General features: G+C 57.5%; 1 protein-coding gene across 3 annotated transcripts; it reads right to left on the minus strand.

The window, feature by feature from the left end:
• Positions 1-1,018: 1,018 nt before the first annotated feature.
• On the minus strand, positions 1,019-17,924 carry KLHL22 (kelch like family member 22). 3 transcript variants are annotated; one of them, XM_043901071.1, is made up of 7 exons: positions 17,906-17,924; positions 15,011-15,276; positions 9,810-9,975; positions 8,815-9,533; positions 6,960-7,152; positions 3,706-3,939; positions 1,019-1,792 (listed from the first exon to the last, which is right to left on the minus strand). In XM_043901071.1, exons 2-7 carry the CDS (start codon positions 15,235-15,237, stop codon positions 1,427-1,429), a joined length of 1,905 nt encoding a protein of 634 aa, XP_043757006.1. In that variant the 5' UTR covers positions 15,238-15,276; positions 17,906-17,924; the 3' UTR covers positions 1,019-1,426. The 3 variants fall into 3 exon arrangements, with proteins under 3 accessions (XP_043757006.1, XP_043757005.1, XP_043757007.1); XM_043901070.1 differs by lacking the exon at positions 17,906-17,924 and adding an exon at positions 17,669-17,793; XM_043901072.1 differs by lacking the exon at positions 17,906-17,924 and adding an exon at positions 16,783-16,928.
• Positions 17,925-25,156: the final 7,232 nt, after the last annotated feature.

A 25,156-nucleotide genomic window follows, 5' to 3' on the forward strand; every position in this document is an offset into this window, starting at 1 on the left:
CGCCCCATGCCCTGGGAGCCTCACAGATCCCCCTCCATCCCCTGTGGACCAGAGGCCTCTCGCAAAGCCAGGACTTGGTGCCTGGCTGGGGAGACAGCTGCACTAGCCCGGACACTCTGGGGCGGGGCGGACGTCTCAGCCCTTCTTCGTGGGAGCCTCCGAGGTCTGCTGAGACTGCGACCCTGGCCTGCAGGGTGGTGGCAGAGACAGAAACGGGGTCCCCACTCCAAGCTCACAGTCCCGCACCTCACCCTTGGGAGTCGGAGGGTGCCTCTGGAGGAATGGCTGTCCTGTCCCACGGGAAGGGACCACCAGGGTCAGCGCCCGGCTCGCTGCCTTAAGTGTTAAGCGCGTGATGTCATGTGGGGTGAGGGAGCCGGGCCCGTTTCCTCAAGGGTACCTGGGCCCTGGGACAGCAGTCACACAGCAACTGCCTGATGCTCACACCTGTCCTTAGGGCACCCCCAAAGAAGTTCAGAGCGGCCAACTCCCTGCACCCCCCATGCCCTCCACCCAAGGAGGGCACACCACCCCTCTGCCGCCCTCCATGACAGCGCCGGCACGTGGGCCCTGGGCAAGGCACGGGGACAAAGACAAAGACCCAGAGCAGTGGGGGTCTGCAGGGGTGGGTAAGAGGACCCCGGAGGAGAGGACAGTGTCCTGGCAGAGGCTGGGCAGTGCGGAAAATGGCGTTGGAACCCCCGCCTGCAGGTCCCACCCACTCAGGAGGGTCCTTGAGGCTTACCTGGAGGAAACGCAGAGGCCCCTCCGCAAGACGGGCTCAGATGCAGGAGACAGGCGCCCCCCGAGGCTCTCCCGCCCTCCCTCCCCAAGTGCTGGGCTTTCCTTAGTGCCAAGACGGCCACGGGAACCTTGGTTCACAGGAGAGGTCCTCAGCGGCAGAGACGCTCCAGCCAGGGTCAGCAGACAGGGACAGGTGTCCTGGCGACACCGACCCGGCGGGGGTGGGATCCACCCAGAAGCCACGCCCTCGGAGCTGAGAGCTAGGGAGCAACGCGCCTCGTGGAAGGTGCTTTATTTCATTTATCAACAACACGGGGGCGGGAAGGCCCAGCTGCAAGACCCTGTTATCACAACCAGCCTCGGGCCCCTGGCTGGCGATGGGCCCAGCCTGCACCATTCCTGCCCACGGGAGGTGGGGCTGTGCCCTGGCCCCCACAAGGGGGCCCGTCCCCAGGTCCCCTGGGAGAAGGCGCCCTCTCAGCCCAACGGGGACCGGGATGGCAGGTGGTGCACCAGTCCCTGGCCATGCCTGCCGAGGAGGGGGGCCTGGGAACCTTCAGGGGACCAAGCCCTTCCCAAAGGGTTGCTGCCACAGGTCTGCAAGCTCCCAAAACACTTGCCTACCTGCTGATGGGTGGGGTGGGGGACACCCGGGATCTCCTGCCCCCCCACCCCCAGGACCCTAGTCCTCGCTGGAGTTGTCGAACTCCTCCCAGTCAGACACACTCATCACCTCAGAGGCGAAGTCCGGGTCGGCCTGGCTGCGGTCAGGGGTCCCCCGGGGTGGCTCGAGCAGCAGGGACCGCGGCAGGGTGAGCACGCAGGCGGCCAGGCCCGAGATGGAGTTGTCCAGCTGCGGCCCCTCCTCCCAGCTGTCCTTCCCCGCGTCGTAGATGTGCACGTAGCCCGTGCGGCTGCCTTGGTTGTGTGAGCGGCCGCCCAGCACGTAGATCCTGCTGTCCAGCACAGCAATGCCTGGCTCCCCGTGCCCGGCCGGGAGTGGGCAGACGGAGGACCACTGCCCGGATCTGCAGCTGTAGCAGGCCACCTGCAAGTAAGGCGCGGGCTCTTAGGGAACTGGGGGACCCCCAGAGGAAGAGCTCGGACCAGCTGCCACTCTGTGCCCCCTCCCCGGCCCCTCAGTCGGCCAGTGGCCCCAGGCCCGCGGGTGTCTCCCCTTTGGGCTGGGGGTGCTGGCTCACTCCCCTCCACCACTGAAGCTGAAACTCAAAAGCCAAGCGCACACAGCACTGGGGAAGACGCAGATAAAATGAGGAGATGGGCTTGCTGAGTCGTGATGACCATCACCATGCTCTCAGGAAGGCCCAGGCAGTCCAGTGGTGAGGACTCGCGCTTTCCCTGCTAGGGCCCCAGGTTCAGTCCCTGGTCAGGAACTAAGAGCCCACAAGACACGTGGTGCAGCCAAAAAAGAGGGAAAAAAATCATCTTGTCTTCAAAGTTACCCTAAATAGTGAATGTGGGAACTGGGGGAAATGTTCAACCTACTAGTAATGCAAGAATTGCAAAACAGAACCTCAGATACAAGTCGTCAGCTGTTAACGAGCGGCCACTGGGGAAGAAAAGGCACTGGCTGAGGCTGGGGAAGCCGGGCTGGGCACCGTCTGACCAGTCAGGGCGGTGACAGGCACAACTCTGCAGAGCCAGGTGGACACTGGCTCTGCTCCTCCAGCTAGGAGGAGGCCTGGCCGCCAGGGGCCCAAGCCGGCCTCTGCAGGTGGGTGAGCGCAGGAACGTGGACACGGGCTACCCTGGATCTTCGGGGCACCCCCTGATCGCACAGCCCTTGGAAGCAGCAGGGGACGTGTGAAGGCCTGAGATGGGAGGGGAGCTGCCAGCTTGGAAGAGGAAGGGGCCTGAGTGGCCGGCCTGGAGGCTTCCAGAAGCCAAGGAAGGCTTCAGCCCACAGCGGCGAGGAGCAGGACCTGGCCCTACTGCAGGGGCTGAGCTCTGCTGACGCCCTGGGTGACGGACGCCGACCCTCCCTGGGCTCTGCCGAGGGAACACCCCTGGACTGTCGTCAAGCGAGAGTCACAGACTGTCACCACATGCTCGTGTGGCTTTCTGTTGCCGCGTTTGTGGTGGTCTGTCCTAGTTGCAACAGGAAATGAAATGCTGGAGCCTAGTGGTTCTCAGCGCTGGAGGGTTCCACCCGGGAACATCCAGGTAGGTGGGGCTGAGGGCCAGGAAATCTGCATTCCTGGAGTTCTCTCCTGATGTGGGTGCTGCTGGCCCGGGAGCTGCAGTTAGGGGACCACGGCTCTCACCTCAGCAGACAACCCGATACCCAAAGAGCTCCACGGAGCAAACGTTGCTTCAAATACTACTTGAAACTGCCACAACCTGACCAACCGCAACGTCACCAGTCTGATGGAACTCTGCACAGCTACTGGGTGGGGCTGGGTGGCCCTCAAATGAGACAACACGCCCACAGCGCCAGAAGCCAGGACAGGTGGGTGGACGCTCTCCGACCTGAAGCAGGTGGAGCCCTCACACAGGCAGGAGGGCTAACACTCAGGGCCGGGGGCCAAGTTTCAGGAATTCTTGTCCCCCTTCTCCATTTTCCCAGAGTTCTGCAATGTGGTTATACTAACTTTATAATTAAAGCTTTTAATAATAGTGAAGACAGGTGACGCTCTTTGTGATACCCTAGTGGTGGACACGTGCCATTTGTCTCAACCCCGTGTGTACCCCCAGGAGTGACCCCAGGCCAGCCGAGTTATCAGCTGTAAGGACGCCACGCTGTGGCGCAGAGTGCAGGGAGGCGGTGGGCGCGGGGGCCACGGGAAACCTCGCTGCACTCTGTTCGGCTTGGCGGTGAGGCTGAAGCCGCTCTAGGAAATGCAGTCTAGCAAACGAGAAGGTGTCCCGTGTCTCCCCCGCACCCCGCCTACTGCCGTGGCCGGCTCCTCACTGACACCCGAGGGAGGCGGCCCCGCTGACCTGGTGCACGTCCCTCCGGTAGCCCGCGTCGTTGTTGCTGCCCCCGATCACGTACAGCTTGTCCAGGAGGGTGGCCATGCCGTGCCAGGCCCGCCGCACCGGGCCGTCGGCCAGCGTGTGCCAGGTGTCGCTGCTCGGCTCGTAGCAGTGGGTCTCCTTCAGGTAGTCCTCCCCGCGGCGGCCGCAAGTGATGTACATCTTCCCGTCCAGCGCGGCGCCTGCGTGGGCGTACACCTGCGGCCAGGAGAAACCGGCGTGTGAGCGTGCGCCAGGAGACCAGGGGCCGCGCCGCGAGGACCCGGACTCCTCCTCCTCGCTGTCTGCCCGGTTCCTCCCTGGACGCCCCGTCCAGTCCCCCACCGTCCCCACGGAAGATGATTCCAGGGCCCAGAGACGATGCTACGCTTTCCCGAGGGGAGAGGCAACCCCTTTTTCCGCCCACCACCCCCCCTCCCCCCAGGCAGACATCTGCGCGGGACCCCGAAGAAACCATCACAGCCCCCTCTTTACAGAGGCCTCTGTCCCCCGGCCTCCCAACCCCCACGCCCGCCAACTCTCCAGGCCTGTTATCAGCTCCTTTTCTGCTCCAATATGATCCTGCGATTTTAAATACGGTCAATCACACTGGTTAAATTTCGAGTATGGAACCAGTCTTTGTAATCGACTCTATTTGGTCCTGAATTTCTTTTGGAGGGAGAGGGGAATTAGCTAATATTTAGTTATTAATATTCATATGTATGTATGACACGCTTGCTCTTCTTTTGGGGGGAGAGGCTGCTGTCTTGTATGGTTTTGTTATCAATTTAATAATTTCCTAAGGTGAACTGAGAATTATTCTCCCTCTTCCATTTTCTGGAAAAAAAGAATCGGTATTTTCTTAAAAGTCCGGTAAAATTCTCCAGTTAAACTATCTGGGCCTGGACGTCATTTTCTTAACAGGTACATGCAAATGATCTGCTTAGTTTTGTGGGTGTTCCAGCACTTTGAGGAACTGGTGTGTTTCACCTCCTTCTGACAGGGTTTTAGTAATGCACCCCCCCTCCCCTGACCGTTCTTGATACTTTAACTCAATTGTTTTTGTTTTCTTCCCCAGGCTTCCTAGAGGTTTGTCAATTTCATTGATCTTGTGAAGACCTGGTTGTTTCATTGATTTTTCTCTGCTGTTTTTCCTTCAACTTTATTGATTTCTGCTCTGGTGTTTATTCTTTTCTTCTGCTTGCTTTGGATTCACTCTGCTCTTACTTTTCTAGATTCTTGAGGGATGAGTTTAGATTACTCATTTGAGATTTTTTTTTTCTTCCCTAAGAATGCTTTCAGTGCTACAAATTTCCCTCTCAGCACAGCTTCAGCTGGCATGCCACAAAACTTGACACGTTGTCTTTTCATCTTCACTCGGATCAAGGTCCCCAGATCCCTTGCTGGGTTGTCATGTTATCTCAACCTTTTGGGTTTTCCGAGTTTCACACACACATCCTGAGTTCCAGGTAGTACTGAGCAGGAGGAAGTGGGAAGGACCCTGAGACAGGTGGCAGTGTGGGCCCGCCCTGCCATGGGCCCTGCAGAAATCCTGAAGGCCCCTCTAGGGGCTGTACGCCCATGTCTGCAGACCCACAGGGCCCCTGGCCTAGCACTGCCCCCGAGCTGATCAGAGCTACCCCCGGCCCGCACGGCCCTGCACTCACACGTCTCCATCTCCTGTCTGGCCTCCCAAAGCCTGGCTGCCAACCGGCTGTGCCGGGCGGCTCAGGTCTGTCATGTCCCCAGCCCGCAGCCCACGCCTGAACCACCCACGGGCCGGGCCCACTCCCTCAACCCCAGTCTTCACACGCACTCCTCTTGCTTCGCCTCCTCCTCCCAGCCTGGAAGCTTCTTTCTGCTTCTCCCAACGGCTGCCATCTTTCCTGGACGTGGTCTCACTGACACCTCCCCACGCCCACAACAGTCCAGCGAGGCCGGCCCGGGAGCCCCTCCTCGAGCACCGCTGGGCTCGGCCCCGAGTCCCCTTCCGGATCGTGCAGTGACCGAGAGCGCGCTCTCAGTCACTGCCACCACTGGATCCCCAGGGCTTGGTATCCAGAAGGTGCTCAATCAAGGGCTGCTGAACAAACAGACCAAAGTGAGGAGCCAGGCTGCCGGGCAGAAGCGCCGGCTGAAGGCCGAGGCTGCCCCTCCGTGGCCAGGCTGAGAAGCGCAGCCTCCGGTCCAGACAAAGCCCCTGGAGCCCCTCCCCCTCTCCCCTCCGTCCGCCTGCCCGCGCTCGAGGACCGGTCTCTCCCCAGCACAATATGCCTCCTCCTCAACGAGCAGGGAATGCTCTCCAGAAGGGCTTCCTCTCAAAAGTGGCCGGGGTGGGGGGGGGGGCCGCGCCGGCTTCCCTGGCCTGGGAGGGGCCCTGGTGGGAAGTCCTGGCCTTCCGTGGGGCCACACAGGCTGTGGAGAGGAGCTGGGGGCTGGGGAAGGGGGAGGGGTAAAGGTTGGGGGGAGGAGAGGGGAAGGACAGGGTCAGGGAGGGGAGAGAAGGGGAAGCGAGGGGAGGGGAGCGGGAAGGGTCAGGGAGGCAGAGTGCCCATCTAGCCAAGGCCTCCGACGGGACACAGCCATCCTTCCTCTGCGCGGTGCCCAGAGATGCTCACAGATGCTGTGACCCGGAGTGCAGCACAGACCAGCAAGAGCCCCTCTTGCCCTGAGGTCTTGTGTCTGGATTGGGGGCCAGAGTCTCAGGACCCCCAAGTCCATAAGCTCAGAGAGCCACCCCCTTAAAGCACCTCTGCAAGATGAACAGGTTAACATCCTCAAGCTGGAACAAAACAAGGTACTGTGCAGGACACACGATTTACAGAAACACAAACAGGAAAAACAGCACTTCTGAAATGTTTCTGGCTTTGTGAAGGGCCTGCCCTCTCCGGGTCTGAGGCTGTGGGGTCCTGCCTCTCCAGTCCCTCCCGTGCCCCTCTGGACATGGCCCGGGTCACCTCAGCGGAGCCAAGGGACAGGCAAGGGGAAGGCTTCCATCCACCCTGTACTGCAGGGTTACAGCAGCTGCCGGGGGCCAAGGTGAAGAGGCCCAGAAGGGTCGGGACTCGGGAAAGGGTCTCTGCCTACGCGCTGGCTCAGCCTCAGGGGGCCCCCACCCAAACTCAGGGCACAGCTCTTGGAGGCAAGAGGGCTCTGGTCCTGGTCCTGGTCCTGGGTCCCTGGCCCGGCCTCCGCTTCCTCTGTGAACCTGGGAGGGGTTCCTCTGGGGGCTTCTTTACCTCCCTCTTGAGCGGGGCCACGTAAGCCCAGGAGTTGGTGGCAGGGTCGTAGCGCTCCACGGCGGTCAGATCGTTGTGGTAGTCGCGGCCCGCCACCGCGTAGATGTAGCCGCCCACGACGCACACGCACAGGTCTGCGTGCTCCTGCTGCAGCGGCTGGATCTGGAACCAGCGGTTGTGCCTCGGGTCGTACCTCGTGGGACAGGAGACAGCGTGTTAGCAGGCCACCCCCCCCCCCCCCAGCACGCCCCCACAGCCTGGAGGGCGGGGCCAGGAGCCTCCTGGTGGGAGGAGGCACCAGGCCCTCCAGGTGTGACTCCCGGCGGCCTCCAGAACCTCGGCTGTCCACCCCAAGCCGCCCGAAGGCTCCGACAGCACCTCCATCTCACCGTCTCACTCCAAGGTCCCCGCGGCTCTCTGCTCACTCAGGGAGGCCCCCAATTATGGTCTCTCGACTGGACACCTGGGCACAACGGCCTCCAGGCCTCCAGTTAGACACCCCTTTTTTAGTCTTTGCCCCAGACACAAGTGAAATGCACTCGGCAGCCGCTTCTTATAGCCGCGGCTCCTCCCTGCCAGCCAGGCAGACCATATAGAGCCAGGTGTGAGAGAATCTGGGCATCAGCTTTGTTCACTCGGCTCCGCTCCTGATGGGATGACGCTGCCTGCCGAGGGAAGCTACCACGAGGGACCCCAGGGTCGACACGTGTGACGAGGCCCTCAAAGCACTGTGGCCCACCTCTGTGCTCCTGCGCCCCAGGGCACCTGGCTCGGCGCAGATCACGCTTGGTCCGCTCAGAAAAGATGAGGCCGAGTGAGGCTGTCAGTGGTGGAGCCAGTCACTCACTGATGGACATCACGGCCCTTGGTGCTGGCACCCAGGGCCCCCTTCCACTGCAAGTCAGGAGAGAGGCCAAAGGGAGCCCAGCAGCTGGTCAGTCTGTTCCTGGGAGGAGGGCGGGGCCGGGGAGGAGGAGGGCGGGGTTACAGGGAGGGGCGGGGCCTGGAGGAGGAGGGCGGGGCCTCGGAGGGCCCCTGGTGGCTGCCATGGGGAGCTGGCTCTGCCAGGTGGAGGCCCAGCCGGGACGGGTGGCCAGGGGCGAGGGCATGAAGGCATGGTTTCCTCCCTTTTGAACTGAGCACCCACTTCCCATCTGACCACAAAGCGTGCCATGCTCTGGGTCTCCCCCGTGTCAGGTCCGTCCTCGGGGTGTGGCCGGCCAGACCCGCCCCTGAGCAAGGTCGGCACCAGCTCACAGCTGCGCGAGGCAGCCCGCAACCTGCGTCTGCCGTGCCGACTGTCTGCTCGTGGAGGCGGAAGCTTCCCAGAGGCCCCAGATGTGGAAACCAGCCTGGAAGCCTCCAGGAGCGGAGGCCGGGGGGCCTGCCCCACTTCCCCTGATCTGGCCCAAAGCAACAGGCCCGGAAGATTGCAGCCTCACAGGCAGAAAGCATGGCCTGCTCCAGGACCTCAAACCCGGCACACGGCTGACAGCGGAGCTGGGGGTGCAGGGATTTGGCCCGAGGTGCGGCGGGGCCTGTAGGCCTGCCCTACCCCAGGGCTGAGGACTGTGTGCTGGGGGAGCGGGGTGACAGGCAGCCACCTTCCAAGGAGGTTGTGCTGCTAGGAGAGCGGAGCTAAGTGCATAGGAGAGGGAAGCTGGGCCAGGCTGCAAGGGCAGAGGGTACCAGGGTGGCCGTGCTCCCAGGTCCGGACCCCCCTTCCTGCCACGGCGCTCCCTGCAGCCCCGTGCCTGCCAGATGGCGGGGGTGCCTCAGGGGGCGTGGGTTTCCCGGGAGAGGAGACAGGAGTGGGAGGCGCCCACACCGCGGGCAGCCCCACCCGGGGCCCTACCTCCAGCAGCGGGACTCGGCTCGGAAGCCCTGCACGTTGTTGTCCCCTCCAATCAGGTACACGAAGTTGTTGAGCACCGCGATGCCCTGGTTGGACATGCGGGGCGCCAGGGATGCGGTGAAGTGCTTCCACTCCCCCAGCAGCGGGTTCAGGTACTTGGCCTGGTCGCTGAGGACGGTGGACGGCGTGGAATGGATGCCCCCGAAGCCCACGACGCACTGGAAGTCCGAGCGCAGCTCGGTCTGTGGGCCCTGCAGGCTGGGCTGCAGGCTCTCATTCCGGTGGTACATGAGGGCTTCGGCCACGGTGTCCCTCAGCGGGCTGGGCTCCAGCTTGTCGTGAAGCTGCTGCAGGACCTCGGCCTCCATGAGGGGGAAGCGCACGGTCTCCAGGAGCTTGGGCGGCTCGTGCAGCGGGAGCCGGTTGGCCTGCACCTGCTCTGGCGGATAGTGGTAGAGCAAGGCGCCCTCGTACACCTCCGTCTCGCAGGATACCTCCAGGCGGTTGCTGCTCAGAAGGGCGTAGACCTTCTCCAGGGGCAGCTGGCGGTACTTGTCAGTCCGTGAGAAGGCCACGAAGTTCTTGAGGATGTAGGCGTCCAGCTGCTCAGTCAGGCGGCTCAGATCGAAGAGCTCGGCCAGCCGGTAGACGTCGAGGATGTTGTCCTCGTCCACCCAGGGCGTGAGGAAGTCACAGCAGAAGTGGATGATCTCTGGGATCTGTGGACAGAGCAGGCTGTCAAGCCCAGGCCAGGTGTCCGGGCGTGGGACCCCATCCCTGGGGCACCTCGGAGGGCCAGCACATGGGGGACAAGCCACTGACAGTCACTGGCGACACCAACAAACGGGACCCGGCAGGCCGCGCACTTGGCAGCGTCACACCCAGTAAGACTCGCTTTAGAATCAACGTTGCAGAGAAGCCCAGCGCGTTACACCTAAAACAGAGCCGGGCGGCGGGGGAAGGGAGGGCTCCCTCCTCTTAGGTCGGAGCCTCACCTGAAGCTGGCAGGCGGCGACCAGTGTCTCCTGGACGTTGCTCAGGCTGAGCTCCAGCTCAGAGGTGTAGATGAAGTGCAGGATCTGGCACATGGCATTGTAGGACACGCCATGGATCAGGACCTCCTCCTGCTCCATCTCCTTCAGCCCCCCAGCGAACATGCCCCTGCGCAGGGAAGACAGGGCACAGCTGGTGACGCCCACAGGGCCGCCGGAGGGGGCCGAGGCTGGCTCGTACCCCGAGCCATCCCACAGAGGCGCCCACAGCTCCTGACCAAGCTTGGGACCGTTCTGGAAACCTCCATCTCACATGCCCCAGGAACCGCACGTGTCCCCGGGGGCACTGGGCCAGCGGGCTTTCTGCTGCGTCTGCCCGTGTGATTCCTGGGGCTCAGCGGGAGAGGACAAACATGAAACGGTAAACGTCCTCTGCTCGGCATCCCTGCCCCTGCAGCTACTCAACACCAGGAACCGGTCACGAGGCCGACTCCACAGTGAAGCGAAGCGGCAAAACCCCCGGAGCATGGAGCTAAAGCCGGAGGACAGACAGAAGACAGGGCACTGCTGGGGGTGAAATCGCGGTCGGGGACTGAAACGGGGCGTCTGACGGAGGAGCGGCCAGCCCGAGGGGCACGGGGGGACGGCAGGTGGAGAGGGGCCCCTCCCTGAGGAGGCCGTGGAGGCGGAGGGTGCCCAGGCCCAGGATGAACTTGCAGGCCAGCCACCGGCAGGGAGGGAGTCTGGGCCACGTGCTGCGAGGCAGGGTCAGGTATGGTCGGACACCAGGCAAAGGAGGTGCCGTCAGGGAACTGATCCCAGGTCTGACCAAGGACTTCCGACTCCAGGCCCCGTGGGGCAGGGTGGAGAGGCTGGAGCGGGGACAGGAGGCCCCGGCAGGCCTGGGGATCTGGCGGGGAGACCACCCTGGGGCTGAGCGAGGGGAGCCAGGACCCAGGGCTGAGATGGGTCAGCGGGAGCCCGCCTTGGCCCCTACAGAGCAGGCACCTCTCAACGTCCCAGCAGCGGGGTCAGTCAGGGGCTGGAGAGAGGAGGCAGCGGTCAGGGAAGCCTTGTGGCTGAAACGGGACAGCAGCACGCTGACAGAGTGGTCGTGTTCCATTTCAACACACGCACGCACACTCACAAAACTGAGAAGGTATGAAATGGTCAAAGGCTCCGTCCGCCCTCGGCTCCGGCCCCCAGCCGCTCTCCCAGGGTGGCACCATCCCAAGGCAGGGCCCACGCCTTGACCCGCACCCAGCTTCACCTTCACAGGGCACCTTGGAAATGGCCTGTATCATCAGTACCCACAGGGCTGCCCCCGGGCAAAGGTCACAATGGACCGCAGTCCCCCTGGGTTCCTTCTCATCTCCCGTCATTTCACCCTATGGATGGCTCTGCCCCAGGAGCTGGTGGGAATGCCACGATCAATTCCAGGAAAGCCACTGCTGGGTCAAAGGGTTCCACACCCTGGCGCCTGGACGCCTCTGCCACAACCTGTCACGAAGCTCCACCCGGGGGGCGGGGGGCCTGCCCCGGACACCCCTAGAAGCAAAGGGAGAGGACGCTGGCTCCAGCCGCCAGGGGGCAAGGAAGAAATGTGGCAGCGGACCGTAGGACAGAGGCTTGGGTCGTGGGTTTAGCAGCTGTTTTCACTTTCTCTTCCAAAAAGTGTAGGTGCTTTGCCACTTCCTTTTAGACTCTTGTCTCATCAACTTAAAGAAGCTGGAACCTCTGTGCATCGCTGGTGGGAATGTAAATTAGTGCAGCTGCTGTGGAAGACAGTTTGGGGGTTCCTCAAGACATGACAAATAGAATTACAGAATGTTCCAGCAATTCCGCGTCTGAGTACACACTCCATGGAACTGACAGCAGGGCCTCCAAGAGACACCTGCGCCCCATGCTTACAGCAGCTTTCCTCACAAGAGCCAAGAGACGGGAACAACCAGCGTCCACCGAGATGCAGCAGACGGGAGAACGTTATTCAGCCTTGAAAAGGAAGGAGGGCCTGACATCCGCTACAGCCTGGGTGAGCCTTGAGGACACGCCGTTCGGCCAAGAAGCCAGTCCTCAAAGGGCAAATATTGCCTGACTCCATTCATGTGAGGTCCCGAGAGCAGTCACGGACACAGAAGCACAAGGTGGCTGCCCGGGCTGGGAGGAGGGGCCATGGGAAGTGGTTCATGGGTACAGGATGAGTGTTACAACGTGAAACAGTTTCGGGGACTGAGCCACAAAGTGGATGTAATTAACGCTACTGAGCTGCACACTGAGAACGGTTACAGTGGTCAACCTTATAGGTTTTTTAGAAATCACAATTAAAAAAAGAGAGATGTTCACCAAGTGTCCAGCAGGTGAGGAATGACCAAGTAAGTGGAGGGTACAGACAGCACGCTTGAGAGCCCCATGGATGTCAGGGAGATCCAACCAGTCCACCCTAAAGGAGATCAGTCCTGAATGTTCACTGGAAGGACTGATGCTGAAGCTCCAATACTTTGGCTACCTGACGTGAAGAAGTGACTCATTGGAAAAGACCCTGATGCTGGGAAAGACTGAAGGTGGGAGGAGAAGGGGGAGACAGTGAAGGTTGGTTCGATGGCATCACTGACTCAATGGACATGAGTTTCAGCAAGCTCTGGGAGTTGCTGACGGACAGGGAGGCCTGGCATGCTGCAGTCCATGGGGTCAAGAACAGTCGGGACACGACTGAGCGACTGAACAGAAATGACAACGGGCAGCCCGGACCACAAAGAGAACACAGGCCACGCCCACCACTGGGAGGTCACAACCAGACAGCACCAGGTGCCACTGGCTGCCTCGGCCCTGAGCAGGCGGGCACATCTCTTGTCGCAGCTCCTTCCAGCCCCGATACCTCCTCCACACCCTTGAGACCAGGTGTGTCTCAGAATCCAGAACGTTTCAGCCGGAGAAAACACTTATCTGCCACATGTATGATGTCACGACCCTCCATGGGGTTCTAAAATCAACACCTCGAATCCAAACACCTCAGTATTTCCCAACCAAAAGTATGATAAAAATAAAGAAGTCTCATCTCAGTTCAGGACAGGTTGCATGGTTTAATGAATTTGTGCCAAACTTTAGATTTAAAAAAACAACAAACTGGTAACACAGAAGAATCCAACTCTCCCCTTCCCCTCAGAGATCAGCTCTCTAGACAGACTAGACAGGTCTCCACCAACAAAACAGCTCTGGGGGACGTCCAGAGGGCAGGGGCAAAGTTTAGCAACATGCTGGAACCCAACAAAGCAAAACAGAGCAGCTCCGAGTATCAGAGGTTTGGGGTTGAGAAGTATGAAATGGGCTTTGCAAGAGACACCCTGTGTAGGGTGAAGACCGTGTGAGCGCGGCAGGAGGGCAGGGGTACAGCTGTGCTCGCCGTTTTCCTATTTGGACAGAGGCAGGCATGGGCACTAGACACAACTATGCGCCCCTCACCACCTGTCTGGAGATGACCACACGCCGGCTCACCTCAGGCTGGTAAGCAGCTTGCATCAGAAGAGACGTTCGCTAACAGGGAACCAGCTGTCCTTCTGTGATCCAGGCCCAGGGACAGGGGTCTGTTGGCCCATGAGCCCTGGTCTCACGGAGGGTTTCACCCTCTGATTCAGAAAGAACTCAGCTTCCCCCGTGTTGGCTGACGCCACAGAGCAGAACCAGGGAGGCTATGAGCCCCAGCTGCGCAATGTCGCCGAGAGCCTGGCAGACACCCCACAGGACGTCTCCTTCGGGGCCCAGTTATGGGCCCACAGCCTCCAAAGTCCTTCCCTTCACCCTTGCTCACGTCAGAGACCTTCCCCAGTCTCACTGTGTCATTTCAACCGGAGTCAATAAGCGAAATGAATAATAAAGTAAAAAACCCGCTGAAGCTTGGGAATTATCATTTCACATGTGTTTATCAGAGATAAGTCTGGGTTCTCCCTGGTCCCAGGGGGAGAAGGTGTCAGCCTGCACAGTGACCAGGCCGGAGAAGAGAACACCTCCCAGGAGAAGCCCACCCAGGGACGGCTGCCCAAGGGCCGAGAACGGCTCCTGTAGGACGTGGGAGACACAGGAGGCCTCCCGCAGGCAGGAGCGGCAGTGCCCACCACCGTCCTGCAGAAGAGGGCCGTGACTGGGACGGACGGCCGACGTGGGGAGAGGAGCTCCATGTGGAGGGCGTTCGAGGGTGCGCTCAGCAGGCCCTGAGCCGGGGGGACCCCAGTGCCAGACCTTCTGGGCTCCGAGGCCTCCCCGAGGGGGCTCCTGGCAACCCTGCCCCGCCTGCTGCCCGGGGTCACAAAGCTTGTGAAGAGTGGACGCCGATGAACTGAGGGGACACTGCTGTCCCTGGACACGCCTGCCCCAAGGTGCCAGTCACCGCTGGGTCGCCCTCTCCATAACCTCCTTCCGGAGAACAGGTAGCACTTAAACCATGAAGAAACATTTTGCTCATTAGCTCCTAGAATCAAAAGATGAGAACTACAGCTGAGCCTTGAAGAGAAAAGGACCCAACGGAACGGAGCCAGAGCAAAGGGTCTCAGGCCTGGAGCCCTGTTCACTGCAGCGGCAGGGGGGCTGCCCCTTGACCGGGTCAAGTCAGGGCGGTGGAACCTGCTCTGCCCAACGTGCCGAGTGCTGGGCAAGCCTCATGTGGGAGACTGAGAAACTCGGGGGGTCACGGCACCCACAGGGAGGGTCGGGGGCCGAGGCCCGTGAGATGAGCAGGTGTGAGCGGGAGGTGGCTGGCCCAAGCATGTGAACACAACTGTGTGAACGATGTGTGTGCGGTGTTGACTGCCCACCTCGGTCCTCACGGAAGTCTCCAGAGGAGCCGGGGCCCAAGTGGGCTTCCTAATGGTGTTACAAGAACACTGCCTGGGGCTGAGATGAAGGCATAAAGCCTCGTAAGGTCTTGAGGAAAGGTGGTGGTTACAAAGGCAGTGAGAGCAAATGTTGCCCAGTGGGAACAACGGGTGTCCAGCTCTTTGTAATACTCTTCTTCTCAACGTTTTCATGGGTCTGAAAGTTGTTTGAAAATGAAATGATGGGAAGCCAGAGTAAAGTACGAAGAAAATCTGTACCATACCGAGATACTGTAACTTACTGCTGGAAAATTCATTCTGGAAAATACAGTATCGTAAGCAAAGCCAAGGATACCACCTTTAAAACAAAACAAGAACAGAGAATGCACGCCCACTGACCGGAAGTAGTCGCAGGAAGCAGCCAGCAGGATGCGGTGGGCCTCGAGCTGCTTCCCCTCCACCACCAGGACCACATCGAAGAGGATGCCGCTGTCCCGCAGGGCCAGCAGCCCCCGGAGCAGCGCCTGGGAGTGCTGGGCGCTTCGGTAGGTGTTGCTGACGCAGTGCGGGTGGGAGGGCTGTGTGGGCAACTTGCAGAGCTGGGCGAACTCCTGCTCCTCCGCCATCCTGACCACCGCTCCTGACCTCAGCTCCGCGGCTGTCAGCTGGCAAGACACAGGGGCGAGCGGTGAGCCCAAGGGGCCGAGCAGGGCTGGGTGCTGTGCTCTGGGGCCTACCTCACGCTCACCCATGCTCTCCCCAGAGTTTCAACCCTCTAGTCCCCTCTTCCCTCCCACCAGGGTCCAGACTTGGGGCCTCCTTCCTCCCGACCTGTGTTCCTTCACAACTAAGACCCTCCTTCCCATTTCATCTCCTTTAGTGTCGCTGTGAGACAGAAGGTTCTAGAGATGGACTGACCCATAGGAACCCAGCCTCTCGGTGGACCCCCTGTGTGGTGAACCTCAGCGTGAGGCCCCTCAGCCAAGGAAAGGGGACTAAGGACACCCAGCCCCTCAGGCACTCTAAACTCCCTAGGGGACAAACACAAGGACCGGCGCAGACCAGTTCTCAAGGGCCTGTCCTCTCTCCTATTGCGAAAGAACACCGGGTTCCCCAACACAAGAATGCAGGCAAAAGAAAAAATACAAAAAAGACAAAACACCAGGAGCCTCCCAGGAGATCCCATGATGAGAACTCCATGCTTCCACTGCAAGGAGGGTGGGAGAGACCCCTGGTTGGGAAACTAAGATCCTGCATGCTGAGCCAACCAAAAGTGACTAGGGACAGCTTGCTGCTCCGCTCAAGGGGCAGCCAGTCCGTCCTGCACCGAGATGTGGGGTCGAGTTGTGTACCCTCCAGGCCACAGGACCGCCAGCCAGCGGGCCACGTGCCACACATGAACATCTGCATTCCCCACCTCACGCTCCTCCACGATCCCCTCCCCTAATGTGCTGCTTCTTCAACCCCCCTACCGGACCTTTGAAAGAATAAATGAGAGCGCGATTCTACTATAAACAAAAAGGTATATGATGAAACTTAAATTTCCTTCCCACTTACTTTACCAACCAGATGACTCTCAGAGGAAAGTATTCTACTTCCCCCTCACCCTTCCAAGCAGCATCGATGCATTTGCAGGCAAAAATGTAAAACTAAATTCCCCCCCTTTTAGTAGATATTACACCTTAACCTCTTATCCCTCCCATAGTCCATTATATGGGTAATCCTATTTTATTTAACCAATCCTTTCTAGAAAGATGTTTGGGTTTCCTCCAATTGTTTGCTGTTGCTAACAGTTTTGCACTAAAAATCAGAGATTTGCAGTGTATGTGGCAGCTAAATGAGGAACATTTACTGGATACAGAGCTGCTCGGTTATCTTAATTTGACTGTGTAGTGGACCTTTCAATAGATACTGCCAAATTGCCTTCCACAGAGGGTGTACCTATTTATTCTCCCACCAGCAAAGTGAGACAATCAGAGTCCAACCAGTGTGTACGACACCAATAGCATTTCTTTTTAATCTTTGCTGACTTAATACATGAAAAAAACAGCATTTCACAGTGTAACTTTGTTTTGGTAACTGACGAAATTTCAAAAAATAAGAAAGAGGAATGCTGCACACCCTTTAGGACTGCCTTCCCAAGCCTGTTTTTCTGAAATAAAGTTTTTTACCTTGGGAGCTCACTTTCTGGCAGCTTCAGGAAACCCTTCCTTAGATTCAGTGTACCCTCAACCCATAACGATCCCAGTCATCACAAGCAAAGCCCCGTGTGCACTGCTGTTCGGTTCAGAGCTATTGAGGCAGGAGGAAGGCGGCTTCACGCCCCAAGCAGGTACAAGCTGAAGGACGCTAACATGCATTTCCATAAACTCATGGATGACAGGGTCGGAACATCTCTGAAGAAATGTCCGACGACACCCTTTACTGAGGAGGCGCCCCAGTCCTCTGCAGGGCCCCAGGGAGCGTCTGAACGAGGCAAGGTCTGCAACAAAGGGGAAGGGGGTCCCAGTCCCCGGGGCGGGGGGGGGGGGGGCGGCGGGGAGGACGGGTGAAGCGCTCTGGGGCGTCGCGGCCGCGGGACAGGGAGACGCCCGGGAAGAAGGCGCTGGGCCCGCGGCGGGCAGAGGCGGCCGGCCCTCCGGGCCGAGGCGTCGCGCTGACAGCATGGCCTCCAGGGCCGTCCGGGTCCGTCCGCGCTGCGCGTGCGGGCTGGGGTCCAAGGTCGCGTCGGGGGGGACGGCGTCCGACCGGCCGCCTGTTGCAGGCCGTCAGCGCAGCGCTAGGCGGCGGTCCCGAAAGACGCGCGGGGGGCGACAGGCCCGCCCGGGGTCAGCTCGTCGGCGCCCCCGGGGCCCGCCGTGCCCGGGGGGTCCCGCCCGCCGCCCCCGCCACGTCAGGCCGCGGCTCGCCTCAGGCCGCCGCCCCCACTCCGCCTCAGTCTGCTCCGGGCCGGCTCCCCCGCCTGCCCGCGACAGCTCCCGCGCGTCAGCTCCGGGCCCGGGGTCCGAACCCGGCCCCGCGCACCGAAACGCCCGCCGGCCCGCGACCGTCGCTCACCTGGCGCCGCCGCAAGCTGAGGCCGCACTCGCGGGGGCGGGGCGGGACGCGTGGGGCGGGGCCTCGGGGCATCACGTGGGCACGCCGCGCCGGCGCCGTGAGGACGCGGGGCGGGAGGCGGGGAGCGGGGGCGGGGCCGGGGCTGACGAGGGGCGGGGCCACAGGCGCGTCTTGGGGCCCGGACGGAGGCGGAGGTACCCTGGGGGCCGAGTGTCCGCGCGGTTCTCGGTTCCCTACCTCCTCGCCCGGCGCGGCAGACCCAGCAAAGAATGAGAACGTGAAGGAATGCGTTCTGGCAAGGGGTGGCGCCCTGTAAATCCGTTTCCTGCTTCCTCCCTTCTGTCCCGCCCTCGCGGTCCCCTGAGTCGCCCGCCGCCTGCTGGATGCTGGCGGGGACATAATTACTGCCAGTGTGAACAGGTGTTTTCCTGTTTACCGGGAGTCTAGAGTCAATCTAGGAAGTCAAGAAATACCTGGCGTAACAGGCAAATTTGGCCTTGGAGTACAGAATGAAGCAGGGCAAAGGCTAGTACATTTTTGCCAAAAGAACGCCCTGGTCATAGCAAACACCCTCTTCCAACAACACAAGAGAAGACTCTACACATGGACATCACCAGATGGTCAACAGCGAAATCAGATTGATTATATTCTTTGCAGCCAAAGATGGAGAAGCTCTATACAGTCAGCAAAAACAAGACCGGGAGCCGACTGTGGCCCAGAACATGAACTCCTTATTGACAAATTCAGACTGAAATTGAAGAAAGTAGGGAAACCATTAGATCATTCAGGTATGACCTAAATCAAATCCCTTATGATTATACAGTGGAAGTTAGAAATAGATTCAAGGGAATAGATCTGACAGACAGAGTGCCTGAAAAACTATGACTAGAGGTTCATGACATTGTACAGGAGGCAGGGATCAAGACTATACCCAAGAAAAAGAAATGCAAAAAGGCAAAATGGTTGTCTGAAGAGGCCTTACAAATAGCTATGAAAAGAAGAGAAGTGAAAAGCAAAGGAGAAAAGAAAATACATACCCATTTGAATGCAGAGTTTCAAAGACTAGCAGGGAGAGATAAGAAAGCCTTCCTCAGTGATCAATGCAAAGAAATAGAGGAAAGCAATAGAATGGGAAAGACTAGAGAGCTCTTCAAGAAAATTAGAGATAGCAAGGGAACATTTCATGCAAAGATAGGCTCAATAAAGGACAGAAATGGTATGGACCTAACAGAAGCAGAAGATATTAAGAAGAGTAATACACAGGCAAGAATACACAGAAAAACTATACAAAAAAGATCTTCATGACCCAGATAATCACGATAGTGTGATCATTCACTTAGAGCCAGACATCCTGGAATTCGAAGTCAAGTGGGCCTTAGGAAGCATCATTATGAATAAAGCTAGTGGAGGGGATGAAATTCCAGCTGAACTATTTCAAATCCTAAAAGATGATGCTGCGAAAGTGCTGCACTCAATATGTCAGCAAATTGGGAAAACTCAGCAGTGGCCACAGGACTGGAAAAGGTCAGTTTTCATTCCAATCCCAAAGGAAGGCAATGCCAAAGAATGCTCAAACTACCGCACAATTGCACTCACCTCACACACTAGCAAATTAATGCTCAAAATTCTTCAAGTCACACTTCAATAGTACATGAACCGTGAACTTCCAGATGGTCAAACTAGATTTAGAGAAGGCAAAGAAACCAGAGATCAAATTGCCAACATCCATTGGATCATCAAAAAAGCAAGAGAGTTCTGGGAAAACATCTGCTTTATTGACTATGCCAAAGCCTTCTAACTGTGTGGATCACAACAAACTGTGGAAAATTCTTAAAGAGATGAGAATATAAGACTAAGTGACCTGCCTCTTGAGAAATCTGTATGCAGGTCAAGAAGCAACAGTTAGAACTGGACACGGAACAACAGACTGGTTCCAAATCAGGAAAAGAGTACGTCAAGGCTGTATATTGTCACCCTGCTTATTTAACTTATATGCAGAATACATCATGAGAAACTCTGGGCTGGATGAAGCACAAGCTGGAATCAAGATTGCCGGGAGAAATACCAATAACCTCAGATATGCAGATGACACCACTTTTATGGCAGAAAGTGAAGAGGACCTTAAGAACCTCTTGATGAAAGTGAAAGAGGAGAGTGAAAAAGTTGGCTTAAAGCTCAACGTTCAGAAAACGAATCTCGTCCCATCACTTCATGGCAAATAGATAGGGAAACAGTGGAAACAGTGGCTGACTTTATTTTCAGTTCAGTTCAGTTGCTCAGTCGTGTCCGACTCTTTGCGACCCCATGAACCTCAGCACTTCAGGCCTCCTTGTCCATCACCAACTCCCGGAGTCCGCCCAAACCCATGGGACCTCTAAAATCACTGTAGATGGTGACTGCAGCCATAAAATTGAAAGATGCTTGCTCCTTGTAAAAAACTTATGACCAACCTAGACAGCATATTAAAAAGCAGAGACGTTACTTTGCCAACAAAGTTCCGTCTAGTCAAAGCTATGGTTTTTCCAGTGGTCATGTATGAATGTGAGAGTTGGACTATAAAGAAAGCTGATGGCCAAAGAATTGATGCTTTTGAACTGTGGTGTTGGAGAAGACTCTTGAGAGTCCCTTGGACTGCAAGGAGATCAAACCAGTCAACCCTAAAGGAAATCAGTCCTGAATATTCATTGGAAGGACTGATGCTGAAGCTGAAGTTCCAATACTTTGGTCACTTGATGCAAAGAAGTGACTCACTGGAAAAGACCCTGATGCTGGGAAAGATTGAAGGTGGGAAGAGGAGGGGGATGACAGAGGATGAGATGGTTGGATGGCATCACCGACTCAATGGGCATGAATTTGAGCAAGCTCCGGGATTTGGTGATGGACAGGGAGGCCCAGTGTCCTGCAGTCCATGAGGTTGCAGAGAGTTGGACACGACTGAGCGACTGAAGTGAACTGAGACTAAATCTACTTGCCAGCCTGCAGCCAGGTCCATGCACTCCAACCAGAGGCTCCTGTGTTCATTTTTCTCGCATCCTGCGAGGCTCAAGTGCGAAGGCGGTGTCTGGAGGATGGACAGTGTGAGGGGAGGACGTAGCTGGGGATGGCTCAAGGTTGATAAGATCAGAGGAGGGGGGCAACCGTGGATGAGGGAGAAAGTAAGCGGCGAAGCATTGTCTTGGCTGTGCGCAGCGCCGTGTGAGGCTCCAAGCAAGACGAGTAGACAGGGCCCACTGGGGAGCCGACGTCCCCAGTGGGAGAGGCCATCCAGGAGGACTTTTGGGAGGTGGTGACCACACAGCTGTGTACCAGATGAGGACTTTGAGGGGAGCAGAGACAGCATTCCAGTTTGAAGACAGTGTCCGCAGATCCAGTCTAGCGAGTGGTCGGCAGGCCGCCAGGAATTTCTAAGCATGAAAGGAAACTTGGAGACCAGACCTGGCCCTCCAGCCTGGGTGAGCCTGGGCTGGCAGATGCCAACTCATGTTGCAGAGACTGGCCTGGAGGGGCACCAGGGAAGCGGTGGCCTCAGGGGCGCAAGGATCGAGTTCGGAGGGCAGTGTTGGCCGGAAACCTGGGGAGGAGGCAGGTTCCCCAGATCCTGTAGAGCGGAGTGATGCGTGAGGAAGGGTCAGCCCAAGTCATGGTCGGGGACAGCCGAGCTCCCCTCATCACAAGGAGGCCAGAGCAGGAGCGGGTTTAGGGAAAGACAAGGCCCTCCAGGGGCCCAGGACGGTGAGGAGGCTGCAGATGTCCAGCTGAGGGTCTTTCTGGGGGAGTCCTGCCCTTTTGGAGGTGATACACTGAGCTAGGACAGGAATGGGGAAAGGAAGGTGGGCTGAGCGCAGAGCACACTGGTTTTCCAAGGGCACCCAGAGGGGCAGGGAAGGGGTGACCGTGGAGGGGCCGGGAAGGGGTGACCGTGGAGGCCCAATGGGGCTGGGAGAGGGAGTCCTCTCCTGAGGGTGGCAGCAGCCAGCCGGCAGTGACTGAGGCATGGAAGGAGACAGGCCTCTGATGGTTCTACAGATGAAGAGAGAGACTGGAGGTGCACACCTCGCGGGTAGGAGAGAGGAGCCGGCGGGTGGGGAGCTGTAGGGTGAGTGAGGACAGGAGGCCCGGAGCAAGGCGGGGGCTCTGGCCAGGGACTGTGGGGAGGGGACACGCCCCCATCTTCTCTGAGCTGGAGGGACCGTTATCTCAAAATCCAGCTGGCTCAAGTCAGTGGTTCCCCCCACGGGAACATCTGCAGGAGAGGAGGGGCAGGGCGGGGGAGGCCTCAGAGAGGGACAGGGAAGATAACCTGGGGTCCTCCCAGGGATGGGTCAGCTTCCAAGCAAGCCCTCTGCTCCCCAAGGGTCTGTGCTCTGTCTGCTCCTCCATGACTGTGCTTCTGCACGGAGAACAGGGCTGGTGCTCAGCAGAGTAAGAGCAAGAGGAGGGAGGTGAAGGAGAGAGAGGTCAGAAGCAGAGACACTAGGTAGCAGGCTAGTGTAGAGAACGGGAGGTCTGAAGTCTCCGCCCAGTGGAAAGGACCTTAAAGGAGAGGATCACCGCGTTTGTCTGCAGAGCAGTTTGATCACAGCCATCCTAAACAAACAAACAAACAGTTGTGATTGGCGAAGACATTGGCAGCCAGTGGCAAAGAGTCCATGAAAAAATTCATCCAGGGAATCCATTAGGGGCCCAGAGGTTAGGACGTGGCGATTTCACTGGTCAGGGAATTAACGATCCCACAAGCTGCACGACACAGTCAAAAATAAATGTTTTCAAGTACAAAACAATAAGAAATGATATTGAGTCCATTGAATAAGTGGGAATGAATGTGAGCAGTTAACACTCAAAAGAGGACAAAAACCAGAGAATTCCCTGGAGGTCCAGTGGTTATGACGCCTGGCTTCCAATGCAGGGGGCACGGTCTCCATCCCTGACTATTAACAAGACCCCACATGCCGCAGGGCAACGAAGTCCTGGGGCCCTGCAGTCAGGGAAGCCATGCTCCAAGGGGGATGAGCCCATGTGCCACAACTAAGACCAAACCAAATAAATAAATAGACATTTTTAAATGTATACATCAGTGAAAGGAAAAAAAAAAAACCTACAAATGACGACATACATGAGTGAATGTATTTGTAACGTAACTGACAATAATTATTCAGAACACATCAGGAACTTTCCTTCCCAGTGATTTCTCGACTCTCAGCTGACCGGGGTCTTGGTTGTTGCACAGGCTTTTACCCAGTTGTGGCGAGCCAGGGCCACTCTCCAGCTGTGCTTCGGGGCGTTCTCCCTGCGATGGCTTCTTCTGTTGCCATCCTCTAGGGGACAGAGGCTTTAGCAGGGAGGCACATGGGCTCAGTCGCCCCTCAGCGCGTGGGTTCTTCCCGGACCAGGGATCGAACCGGTGTCTCCTACTTCGGCAGGTGGACCCATAACCACTCCAGGGACTTTTTTTTTTTTTTTTTAAATAAGAACTTTTAAAAGTTAATAATTAGAAAGTCAACCAACCAGAAAAATGATACAGAGTCTTTACTGGAAGCTCACAGAAGAGGAAGTCCCAGCGGGTATAAACAAAGGAAGTCGAGTTCAATGACAGTAATACTCAGGAAATGCAAATGTTACACCTCACTTTCCCACGCTGGTAAAGAAGATATTATTCTGACACCTGTCGAAACAGTAAGAAAGACTCTTCAGGAAGACTACTGCTGTCGGGGGTGGGGGCTCTCAGTGGGGGAGGGCTCCGATTCACCTCTGAGTACAGCAGACAGCTGGGGCCAGAGTGAGGGGTTGCTGGATGGAAGATTCCTAATGTGAGGTGTCAAGGATAGGGGGATTCTTGCTGCACTGGCCTAACGGGATTATCCAGGGTGGGGAATGAGGAACTTGATCAGGTATCAAGGCTGGGGCACTCCTGGAACCAATCAGGCAGAGAGCTTTATCTAGACCGGGCTAGGCAGGTCGGGAACAGGACAGGTGCCAAATGTGCCACTTAGAGTGGTTTAGAAACATGCCTGCAGGGACTTCCCTGGTGGTCCAGTGATCAACAGTCCGCCTCCCAGGGCAAGGGATGCCGCTGAGCGGAGAACTAGCTCTCACAGGCATCAGCGAAGCACAGCACCCCACAGCGAGGCCCCGAGGAGGCCAGATACATAGATTTTAATTTGTTTAAAAAAAAAATGCCTGGAAGATCTTTGATTTTCCTCCCACCAATGGCTGAATCCCAATCTTTCTTCCTGTCCTTCAACGTGGACTGGACTTCATGACTGGTTCTAAGGGACAGAATGAGACATAAGGGAAGTGTGTGATTATAAAAGGCCTCAAGCCTCGCATCTGGCTCTGTCTGTGCTCCGTGAGCCCTCCCGCCCACCCGACCTCATCATGAAGACACTCAGGCAGCCCTGCGGAGAGGCTTGCGTGGACCTGAGACCTCTGTCAAAACCCGCCCCCACTTGCCTGCCATGGCCACGGACCAGCTGTCTCACAATCAGATCCTCCAGCCCAGCCAGGCCGTCTGAGCACGGTGATCCTCCGCATCCCACAGCTGTGTGGAACCTCAGGAGGCACTGAGCCAGGGGCTTCTCTCTGGTCCAGGGGCTGAGACTCTGTGCTCCGAATGCAGGGAGCCCAGGTTCGATCCCTGGTCAGGGAACTAGATCCTGCATTCCGCAACTAAGACCCAGCACAGCCAAATTTAAAAAACGAGAGAGACAGAAAGAAAAAAGAAAAGAAAAAAAAAAAAAAAAACGACTGAGCCATAACCCAGCTCAACCTCTCCTGAATTCCTGACCCATAGGAAGGATGGGAGATAATGAATGTTTATTATTGTCATTTTCAGAAACTTGGCTGTGGTGTAATTTCTCACACAGCATTACATCACTGATACCTAGGACTATTGGGATTGGCTATCAACATTTAAATAAATGCACACTGGCTCTCTGCAAAGCAGCAATGCCACTTCTGGCTGTCAGAGGACTACCCCAGATGAAAGCAAGACAGTGTAGTGGAGAGTATTCACTGCAGCAGGCACATCTTCAATTGTGAAAAAGCAGAACCAAAGTGGAAGTGAGACAGGAGGGAAGGGGGCAGGGTAAACCATGACAAGAATGATACAGCCATCGAGGATATGACATTAACTGGTTAGAACCAAGTAGGTCCAAGTGGCAAAAGATCTGACTTCCAGTGGACCTTGAGTCTCGTTATACGCTTATTATAATCCATTAGCTAACTGACACAGCCACTGAGACCAGGACAGTTCCCAGGTCGACCATAAAAGGCCAGAAAGTAGTAGCCTAATTCCTGGAAATCCCTACCCTTTCTCCAGGGAGGCCTGGTGTGCTACAGTCCCTGGAGTCACAAAGAATCGGACACAACTGAGTGACTCAATTGAACTGAACTGAATCCTTTCCCCAGAGGAGTGGAAATAATACTCCCACTTAGCCACTGAAATTTGTTGTTGTTGTTCAGTCGCTAAATCATGTCTGACTCTTTGCC

The sequence above is a fragment of the Cervus elaphus genome, chromosome 5, assembly GCF_910594005.1.
Source record: "Cervus elaphus chromosome 5, mCerEla1.1, whole genome shotgun sequence".
NCBI lineage: Eukaryota > Metazoa > Chordata > Mammalia > Artiodactyla > Cervidae > Cervus > Cervus elaphus.

Coding starts and splice junctions, on each gene's coding strand:
- KLHL22 (XM_043901070.1), bottom strand. CDS start 17,740: ATGCCCCGAGGCCCCGCCCCACGCGTCCCGCCCCGCCCCCGCGAGTGC. Junction 7,153..8,814: donor GCCGAGTCCCGCTGCTGGAG/GTAGGGCCCCGG, acceptor CTGTCCCACGAG/GTACGACCCGAGGCACAACC. Junction 1,793..3,705: donor ACCGGAGGGACGTGCACCAG/GTCAGCGGGGCC, acceptor CCTTACTTGCAG/GTGGCCTGCTACAGCTGCAG.